The 11,052-nt window shown below is 39.2% G+C and overlaps 1 protein-coding gene across 2 annotated transcripts in view; it reads left to right on the top strand.

Annotated features, from left to right (window-relative positions):
- Positions 1-11,052, top strand: part of CFAP263 (cilia and flagella associated protein 263) — a 28,502-nt gene that overhangs the window by 15,795 nt on the left and 1,655 nt on the right. For both annotated transcript variants that reach the window (XM_040498168.1, XM_040498167.1), the window contains one exon: positions 10,447-10,602. In XM_040498168.1, coding sequence (XP_040354102.1) covers positions 10,447-10,602 — 156 coding nt within the window. The remainder of the gene's footprint in view (positions 1-10,446; positions 10,603-11,052) is intronic.

Consider the following 11,052-nt stretch of genomic DNA (forward strand, 5'->3'; position numbering starts at 1 on the left):
CATGCCTTTTAATTAGACAGGCCTCAGTTTCCACATCTGTGAAATAGATGTCACAACCCTTGTGGTGATCCATTAGAACCAGGATAGCAATGCTTTGTCAGCCTCATAACTTATACAGTTATTAGTGACCTTGTCTTGAATGGGATAAGTGTCCCCAGCAGTATGTGTGGCCCCAAACCTGTCTATGATAGCTGAAAAGCCACAGCATGACTACAGCCGACTCAGTTTTGTCATGGCATCCACGTTGTTTCCTTGATGGAGAACCAACACCTGCAAAAAAACCCATCTCGGTACAGAGTGGCCGGTAACAAAGTCAAGGAGTAGTCTGTGTGCTCTCTCCATGCAGAATTTCTGTGGTATTTATTTGTTTGGGTGGACATTTATTAGATTATAAGTAAAACATAGCATCGGTTTTTACAAGCCTGGCATTCACTGCTTAGTATATTTTAGTTTTCTTGTTACCTTTTTTTTTTTTTAACAGCTGTATTGGGTTTTAATTCATGTACTATATAATTCACTCATTTAAAGCACACATTTTAATGGTTTGTAGTATATTCGCAGAATGGTGTAACCATCAGCATAATATTTGAGAACATTTTTGTCACCCTAGAAAGAAACTCTGTACCCATTAGAAATCCTTGTCCATTCCCCACTTCACCTCACTCCTGCCCTCCAGCCCTAGATGAACACTAGTCTACTTTCTGTCTCTGTGAATTTGCCTGTTCTGGGCATTCTATTTGTGTGTGTGTATGTATGTATGTATGTAGGTATGTATGTATGTAGGTATGTATGTATTTGTTTATATTTTTGAGAGAAAGAGAGAGAGAGACAGAGTGTGAGCAGGGGAGGGGCAGAGAGAGAGGGAGACACAGAATCCGAAGCAGGCTCCAGGCTCTGAGCTGTCAGCACAGGGCTTGACTCTGGGCTTGAACCCATGAACCACGAGATCACGACCTGAGCCAAAGTCGGATGCTCAACTGACCGAGCCACCCAGGTGCCCTTGGACACTCCACTGAAAAGAGATCATATAGTATGTGGTCTTTCATGACTGGCTTATTCAACAATATTTTCAAGATTCATGTTGTAGTATGTGTCAGTACTTTGTTTCTTTTCATGGCTAAAAATATTTCCTTGTATGGATATAGACCACGTTTTATCCATTCAGCAGTTAAAGGGTTGTTTCCCATGGGTTGTTTTTGTTTTTGGGACAGAGAGAGACATAGCATGAACGGGGGAGGGGAAGAGAGAGAGGGAGACACAGAATCGGAAACAGGCTCCAGGCTCTGAGCCATCAGCCCAGAGCCCGACGCGGGGCTCGAACTCACGGACCGTGAGATCGTGACCTGGCTGAAGTCGGACGCTTAACCGACTGCGCCACCCAGGCGCCCCTCCCATGGGTTGTTTTTGGCTATTAAGAATAATGCTGCTATGAACTTTTGTGTACAAGTATTGTGTAAATGTATGTTTCCTCTTCTCTCGGACATAGAGGTAAAAGTAGAATTGTGAGTTAAATATGGTGATATTTTTACATTTAGAGAAACTGCAAAACTGTTTTGAAAGGCGCTGCACTTGGGGCTCCTGGGTGGCTCAGTCGGTTAAGCGTCTGACTTCAGCTCAGGTCATGATCTCACCATCCGTGGGTTTGAGCTCCGCGTCGGGCTCTGTGCTGACAACTCAGAGCCTGGAGCCTGCTTCGGATTCTGTGTCTCCCTCTCTCTCTGACTCTTCCCCGTTCATGCTCTGTCTTGCTCTGTCTCAAAAATAAACGTTAAAAAAAAAAAAAGAAAGGGGTTGTACCATTTTTCCAACATTTCACCAACACATGAGGGTTCTAATTTCTGTACATCTTCACCAATACTTGTTACTTTCCAGGGTTTTTTGTTTGTTTTCTAATAGCTGTCCTAGTGGATGTGAAGTGATACCTCATTGTGGTTTTGATTTAAATTTCCCTAATGACTATTAACATGGAGCTTCCCTTCATTTGCTTATTGGCCATGTGTCTTTTTGAGAAATATCTATTCAAGCCCTTAGTCCCTGAATAAGTTTTTAATTGAATTATCTGTCTTTTTATAATTGAATTATAGGAATTCTTTATGTATTCTGGATTCAAATAACTTGTCGGATATATGACTTGCAAATATTTTCTCCTGTTCTGTAGGTTTCCTTTTTACTCTCTTGATGGTACTGTTTACAGTTTTTAATTTTGGTGAGCTCTAATTTATCTATTTTTTTCTTTTGCACTTGAGCTCAGTGTCATATCTAAGAAACCATTACTTGGGTTGCCTGGGTGGCTTAGTCGATTAAGTGACTCTTGATTTGGGCTCAGGTCATGATCTCAGGATCGTGAGATCGAGCCCTGCTGGACCTCTTAAGATTCCCTCTCCTTCTGCCTCTCCCCATGTGCATGCATGCTTTTTCTCTCTGAAAAACAAAACAAAATAAAATAAAATAAAATAAAATAAAATAAAATAAAATAAAATAAAATAAAATAATAAAACCATTACTTACTATCATGAAGCTTCAGGCCTATGTCTTCTGTTGTGAGTTTTATAGGTCTTACATTTAGGTTTATAATACATTTTGAGTTAATCTTGTAAATGTGAGGAAGGGGTCTAAAAGCTGCCAGAAGAAAGGAGATGAAGTATGTTCCTGGAGTTTGTTGTATTAGCCTTCCTGTTTACCATAATGTGCTTCTCCCCATTTCTTCCTGTGGATTCGAGTTACCATCTTGTGCTATTTCCTTACTCAAATATAGCTTTGTTCACCCTGCCTTTGTGCTGTCATTATCAAATATGTTACATTTTTATGTTACCAGCCCACAATAGAACTATATACATACTGCTTTATGAATTGCTTTTTAAATCCATTAAGAGAGGAGAATATGTCATTGTACTGTCCTTTATAATTACTTACACAATTACCATTACTTGTGCTATGTGTTTTCTTCACATGGATTTAAGTTACTTTCTGGTGTCATTTGTTTTCAGCCTGAAGAACTTCCTCTAGTATATCTTGTGAGGGGGGGGGTCTGCTAGCAACAAATTCTCTTTGGTGTGTGTTTATCTGGGAATGTCTATTCTTCATTTTAAGAAAATAAAATTTACTTTAGGACTGTTTTAGAAAACTGTGAAGAGTGCAGAGTTCCCAAGTATCTCATACCCATTTTCCCCTATTATTAACATCTTACAGTAGAATATTTATTAAAATTGATAAACCATTATTGATGCCTTATGATTAAAACTTATAATTAATATTATTCATATATCCTTTTTATCTGATGTCCCTTTCTGTTCCAGGATCCCATCCAGGATAACACATTACATTCAGTGTCACGTCTCCTTAGGCTTTTCTTGGCTTTGACAGTTTCTCAGGCTTTGCTTACTGTTGATGACCTTGAAAGTTTGTGAAGTGGTCAAATATTTTGTTGACTGTTCCTCTGTTAGGATTTGTCTGCTGTCTTTCCGATGATTAGACTGAGGTTAAATGGTTTTTGGGAGGAAGATCAGAGAGGTGAAGTGCCATTTTCATCACATCCTATCAAAGGAGCATACTGTCAACATGACTTATCACTACTGATGTCAACTTTGATCATCTGGCTGCTGTCATATTCTGTGGGATTATCCACTATACAGTTATTCTTTCCTCTAATATTCAGACCATATTCTTTGGAAGGATGTTACAATGTGTAGCCCACACTGAAGAAGTGGGGAGTTATAAACTATTTGGATCATCTGTCTGGGAGATTAGTCTATTCTCCTCCATTTATTTTTTAATCATTTATGTATATCAGTATCAATTCATGGATGTTAATTTTAGCATATGTGCTGTCAAAGGGACCATGGATATTAATTTTATATGTTGGGTTATAATCTAATATTATTTGTTTTATTACTCACATTGTTTCACCTTGGCCATCGGGAGCTCTTTCAGTTGGCCTATGTACCTTTGACATATCCCTGTGTGTGCATGTGTGCGGGCTTGTGGGTGTGGGTGTCTTAGCACTTTTTCTTTTCTGGCACTAGAAAATGCTTGAGACTCATCTCATATATTTTCTGCTTCAGCAGAATGGCTATAATTAGCCATTTCTCCAAGGAGTCCAGGTTCCTCTTACTTGAGAATAGCATTAGAAACCAAGATCTGAGTGTGCTCATTGCTTGCTTTCATTTTTAGAGATAGTTTTGCTGGATAGGAGATTCTTGTTTGACGTTTTTTTTTCATTCAGCCCTTAGAATATGTTATCCTGCTGCCTTCTGGCTTCCAGTATTTCTGATGAGAAGTCAGCTATTGCTGTTATTTGGTTTCCTTTGTATGTGATTACTTGTGTTTCCTTGCTGCTTTCACTATTTTCTCTTTGCCTTGTCATTCAACATTTTGGGTATGATGTGTCTGGGTATGGATTTCTTTCCAATTTGTTACTCAGAGTTTGTTGAGCTTCTTCGATATGTAGCTTAATATTTTTCATAAAAATATTTTTCATCAAATTTTGGAAGTTTTCCATTATTGGAAAATGGAAATAGTGGAAAACCATTGTTTCCTTGAATATTTTTTCCTTTCTCTTCCTCCCCTCCTTCTAAAATTTCCATTACACGTATACTGGTACATTTAATGGTGTCTCACATTTCTCTGTGATTTAATTTTTCTTCTTTTTCCTTTTTCTTTTGTTTCAATATTTTAAATGTTTATTTATTTATTTTAAGAGAGAGAGATAGAGAGCAGGGAAGGGGAAGAGAGAGAGGGAGACAGAATCCCAAGCAGGCTCCACACTGTCAGCATGGAGCCTGATGGGGTCTCAAACCCATTAACTGTGAGATCATAACCCGAGCCAAAATCAAGAGTTGGATTTTACTTAACCGACTGAGCCACCCATGTGCCCCTCCTCTGTGCTATTCCTATTTCATGATCTCTAATCTCTAATTGTTTGTTCTGCTGGCTTAAATCTGTGATCTCCTCCAGTGAATTTTTCATTTCAGTTACTATGTTGAAAATATTCCAAATTTTTCATTTGTCTTTTGAAAAAGTAATTTCTACCTCTCTATAAATATTCTCTATTTGATGAAACATTAGCATCATATAGTCCCTTAATTCTTTAAAAACGATTGCCTTGGGGTGCCTGGATGGCTCTGTCAGTTGAGGTCTGACTCTTGATTTCAGCTCAGGATCCCAGGGTCATGGGATAGAGCTCTGCTTAAGATTCTCTCTCTCCCTCCACTCCTCTTCCCCACTTGCACACTCTCTCTCTAAATTAAGAAAAATGGTTGCCTTGGTTCTTTGAGCATATTTATAATAACTGTTTTGAAGACTTTGTCTGCTAAGTCCACCATCTGGACTCCCTCAAAGGTGGTTTATGTTGCCTAGTTTTTTCCCTTTGTGAGTCGCACTTTCCTGTTTCTTTGCCTATCTTGTAATTTTTTAAAAAAAAAGTTTAGGTATTTATTTTTAGAGAAATGGTGGGGAGGGGCAGAGTGAGGGTGAGAGAGAATCCTAATTAAGCTCCACTCTTTGAGCACAGAGCCATATGCAGGGCTTGATCCCACAGACTGTGAGATCATGCATTACCTGAACTGAAATCAAGAGTCTGACACTTAACTGACTGAGCCACCCAGGCATCCCCATCTTGTAGTTTTTGATGAAAACTGGACATTTTAGATAATATTATAGCAATGCTGGATACTAATTCCACCCACCTTTTGCTCATTTAGTGATTTGGCTTGACTATTAGAAATAGATGTTATAGTCTATTTCTCTGCTATTGATAGCCTCTGGTGTTGCTCCTTAAAGGAGGAAGCCTTGATTGTGGATAAGTGTCCCTGACAACCAGGAATGACTGGTGTTTCGGCTGACTTCTCTTTGACCCTTTCCTTCATCTTCCAGCTAAGCATCTGGCTGGTCTGCTTCTATTGGTATCATACCCAGCTGTTAGCCTCCATTAATTACTAGCTGATTGCTCTGTTGCTTTCACCAACCCTCTGGGACATTAATTGCTGCACATTCTGATCAAGTCAAAGTCAGTCCCCTTTGCAGGGACCTCTTTGGCAGTCTTTGAGGTTTGCTCCAATCCCATGAAGTTTCTTAATGGTCTCCTTACCTGGTTCTGTTAAACATCCAGCTAGTCTATTGTTTGTTGGTACTATTATCGTAGAACTTCCAGCTGCCTCCTAATTGCTCACCCCAAAGATCTCCATTGTTTTCCAGAAAATACTTGGGCATGAACTCCCCACACTTTGTTCCAAATTCAGTCAGTCCCTCCAGGCAGCACTCTGGAGCTCTCTATTTTACAGTCTCTCCCCATGAGCAAAACTTCTGTATTGCTGCTAAGACCTAGGGATGGGAACAGTGGCCTGCCTGTCTTGTGGTGACACCCCTGCTCTACAAGTGAAGTGCTGGGTAGGGACTGCAGTTCATGGTCTTCTCAGCACCTTCCTCATAGCAGTAGAACTTATTTTTAATGCCTTGGTTCTTTCTCCTTCATTACACGTTATCTTAGGTATTCTTTAATCATTGTCCTCACAAGAATGTCTACTGATGGTTCTAGGTACATGTTTAGATGTCCCCACAGATATATGCTAGACATAGCACATATTCACTGAATGCTTCTTGACAAGTTTTATTGCATTCTGACAAGTTAATTAAAAAATGCTTTTATTGATTTGCTTCAGAGTGAATTAAAACAGTGCTTCTCAAACTAGAAGGTGCAAACCAACCACCTGGGGATCTTGTTAAAATGCAGATTCTGATTGGGTAGGCCTAAGGGTCTTCATTTTTACCCACTTCCCAGGTGATGTACTTTGTGAAGCAAGGAATTAAAAGACAATGCTAGGCTAGGAAGATTCAACATTATAAAAATGTTAGCTCTGTTTGAATTGATCTGTGAAATCATGGTATTCCAATTAAAATAACAAGGAGTTGGGGCGCCTGGGTGGCGCAGTCGGTTAAGCGTCCGACTTCAGCTAGGTCACGATCTCGCGGTCCGTGAGTTCAAGCCCCGCATCAGGCTCTGGGCTGATGGCTCAGAGCCTGGAGCCTGTTTCCGATTCTGTGTCTCCCTCTCTCTCTGCCCCTCCCCCATTCATGCTCTGTCTCTCTCTGTCCCAAAAAAAAATAAATAAAAGTTGAAAAAAAATTAAAAAAAATAAATAAAATAACAAGGAGATTTTTTTATTTTTATTTTTATTATTTAAAAAATTTTTTAACATTTATTTATTATTGAGAGACAGAGAGAGACAGAGCATGAGCATGGGAGGGGCAGAGAGAGGAGGAGACACAGAGCCTGTGTCAGCACAGAGCCTGATGTGGGGCTCGAACTCACAAACCATGAGATCATGACCTGAGCCGAAGTTGGATGCTTAACTGACTCAGCCACTCAGGTGCCCCAAAGAGATTTTTTTTTTAAGGACTTAAATAAATTGGCTCCAAAATTTTGGAAGATTAAATAAGAATATCCCCCAAATTCTTAAGTAAATGAGTGGACTAGCCCTACCATATACTGAAACATGATATGAAATTACAGTATTAAAAACAAGCTCATGAATAAACTAGAAGTTCAAAGAAAAATATAAGTCTATGATGAGCCCCATTACAGATCACATATATGTCATATATATTATCAAGTATCTGATAAAGTTTTTATATGATGCATCTAGTTTATGATAAAGATATCTTCACAGTGAGGCACAACTAGATTACTCAATAAATGATTTGAGATGGTGAGGTAGCCATTTAGGAAAAAACAAAAGTTATAGTGAAATTAATCCAGATGTATCAGAGATTTAAGTATAAATGATAAAAACATTAAAAGTCCTAAACTTAACAGTGGAAACGTTTTTTATTATACTCTTGGAATTGGGAGGATTTTTGAGGTATAAGACCCAGAAACATAAAATCAATAAAGTCAGTTACATAAAAAATGAAGTTTTTCCAGTGTAACAAAAACCATCATATGCAAAGCCAAAAAATAAATAACTAGAAAAATGTGTTGACTTATATCACAGGGAGTTAATTTTCTTAAAACTTAAATATCTTTTACAAATTAAGAAAACTCTAACAAAAAAAATTTAAAAAATGGACAAAAGATTTAAACAGTTTACAGAAAAGCAAAAAATCTTATATGAAAGATGTTCTACCTCACTCATAAGGAATGCAAAATAAAGCCATAATGAGATACCATTTCCCCTCTCCTAGATTAACAAAGATAAAAAATTTGGTAAGACTGTGTTGAGAGAACGGAGAAAACACAGGCAGTCTCAAACACTGCTGCAGAGGCAAAATTGGCCTGATTGTTCTAGAAGGCGATTTAGCACTCTTTACCAAACATACACATATGTTCATGGCAGGGCTTCTTCACCTGGACACCACTGATATTTTAGATCAGATAATTCCTTCTGGAGGCTGTCCTATGCCCTGTAAGGTGTTTAGTAGCATATCTGGCCTCTACCTACTAGGTGCCAGTAGCATTTCCTAAGTTGTGACAACCAGGAATACATCCAGACATTGCCAAATGTCTCCTGGGGGCAAAATTGCCACCTCGGAACAGACAATTTCACTTTCAGTAGTTCATCCTACTGATGTACTTGTGTATTTAGAGTATGACCATACCGGGAAGATTAGTAATCACAGGATTGTTTATGGTAACAGCAAGAGATCGAGGAACTAAGTGACTTGTTTGTGAGGGCTTCTATACAATGGAAAATGATGCAGCTGTTAAAAAGAATGAGTTTTTTCTGCGCCGATACAGAAAGGTCTTCAATATTTACTAAGTGAAATAAAGTTGGAGGAGTAAAAGTGAATAGCATTGGCTATTCTTTGTGCAAAAAAGGGAGATATATATGTTTATATGAATGTAGATCTCTAGAAGAATGCACAAAACCTAAAAATAGTGCATACTTCTGGGAAGAGAACTATGTGGCCAGGGAGAGGGTAGGACGGGAGATGGTCACTCTGTATTTTTATACCATTTGAATTAAGTGTATTACCTATTCAAAACAATTGTTAAAACAATAAAAGAACATTGCTGATTCAAAGAATCCACTCAATTAAAAGAAAAACACTAGGGGCGCCTGGGTGGCTCAGTCGGTTGAGCTTCTGACTTTGGCTCAGGTCATGATCTCACGGTCTGTGAGTTCGAGCCCCGTGTCGGGCTCTGTGCTGACAGCTCAGAGCCTGGAGCCTGCTTCAGATTCTGTGTGTCTCTCTCTCTCTGACCCTCCCCCGTTCATGCTCTGTCCCTCTCTGTCTCAAAAATAAACATTAAAAAAAAAAAAAAAAGAAAAACACTAGTTAATTTTACTGTATGATAATTTCAAAAATAAAATTTAAGGGGTACCTGGGTGACTCGGTTGGTTAGGTGTCCGACTTCTCATGGTCATGGTCTCACAGTTCGTGAATTCGAGCCCCACGTTGGGCTCTGTGCTGACAGCTCAGAACCTGGAGCCTGCTTCGGATTCTGTGTCTCCCTCTCTCTCTGCCCCTCTCCCGTTCACACTCTGTCTCTCTCTCAAAAATAAACATTAAAAAAAATAAAATTTAAATAGAGATTCCTCAAAAAATTGAGTAACTATTGATCCAGCAGTTCTTCTTCTGGGTATATAACCAGTATAATTGGAAGCATGAACTTGAACAGATGCTTGGCTACCCATGTTCATAGCAGCATTGTCCATGATAGCCCACGGGTGGAAGCCACCCAAAAGTTCATGGACAGATGAATGGAGAAGCAAAATGTAGTGTATACATACAATGGAACATAATTCAGCCTTAAATGGGAGGGAAATTCTGCATATACTACAACATGGATTAACACTGAAGATATTGTACTAAGTGACAGAAGCCAGTCACAAAAGGACAAATGTTGTGTGATTGCCCTTATACAGGTACCTGAGTAATCAAATTCATAGAGACAGAAAGTAGACTGGCAGTTGCCGGGGCTTGGGGGAAGTAGTCATGGGGAGTCATCATTTCATGAGTACAGAGGTTTAATTTTGCAAGATGAAAAAAGTTCTGGAGACAGATGGTGGTGAAGCTCATACAACAGTGTGAATGTACTGAATGCCACAGAACTGCACACTTAAAAATGGTTAAAATGGGCAACTTTATGTTATGTATATTTTACAGAAAGGAGAGTTGAGACTGATCAAATCAAAGTGTACTTAAATACATAGTTTTCCCCCAAAAAAACCCACCAAACCTAAAAATAAAAACATATTCCTTAATGAAGGAAGAAAGGCAGGGGAAAAAACACTGTTTTAGACTGCACTTAGTGTTTCTTAACTAGATGAAAAACATCACCAGTTATAAAAAATAATAATAACCAGAATCAGAATCTCACAATTTTCCCCACTCCTTTGAAAATTTCAACATTATTTTGAGAACTACATTGAAACTGGGGAGAGATGCCAGGGTCAGTAAGCCAGAACTTCCAGGGATCCCTGGTTTAATTGGTCCTTCCCAACCCAGGACCGGGCCAAGGCTGAGGCCGTGAACAAGAGACTCCGCACACAGCTGGCTGAGTTCCAGGTGCCGCCGGTGATGGTGTACGTGCGGGAGAACATCCTAACTGGGGACCTGGAGAAGACCATCAAGATGTGGGAAAGGAAAGTGGAGATTGCAGAGGTAAGTCTCCGAGAACCCCAAGACAGGCAGCCTTTCATGTCCTTCACGTTTTTGTCAAGGGTTTCATTTTTCAAGCTAAGAGTACAGGTGTTTGGACAGGTGATGTCTGTGAGAGATCTCAGCAGTCACTTAAGTCTCTAAGGGAAATGAAGGATGCCCTTTCCTTTTGGTAAGTTCCCTTTTCAGTGTTAGGGACAGAAAGAGACTCTGTAGTAATATTGTTGTTAGTTGCTTGTTTTCTTAATGAATTCTGGAAGCTTCTGAATCCCTTCCCCCACCATTGGTGATGTAGTGATTGCTACTTTATACATGGAGAAGCCAGTTTTTTTAAAAAAATGAGATAATGGATTTTTAATATTACTCAGAACCCGATTCCATGCATTTACATAGTTGCCCTGGCTCTTTGTTTTGAGAACCCCGCAGCCTTTTCCTGAGATAGGTGTGCTCAGA

Source organism: Herpailurus yagouaroundi, unplaced genomic scaffold, assembly GCF_014898765.1.
Source record: "Herpailurus yagouaroundi ecotype Mexico unplaced genomic scaffold, PumYag 190, whole genome shotgun sequence".
NCBI classification, from domain to species: Eukaryota; Metazoa; Chordata; class Mammalia; order Carnivora; family Felidae; genus Herpailurus; species Herpailurus yagouaroundi.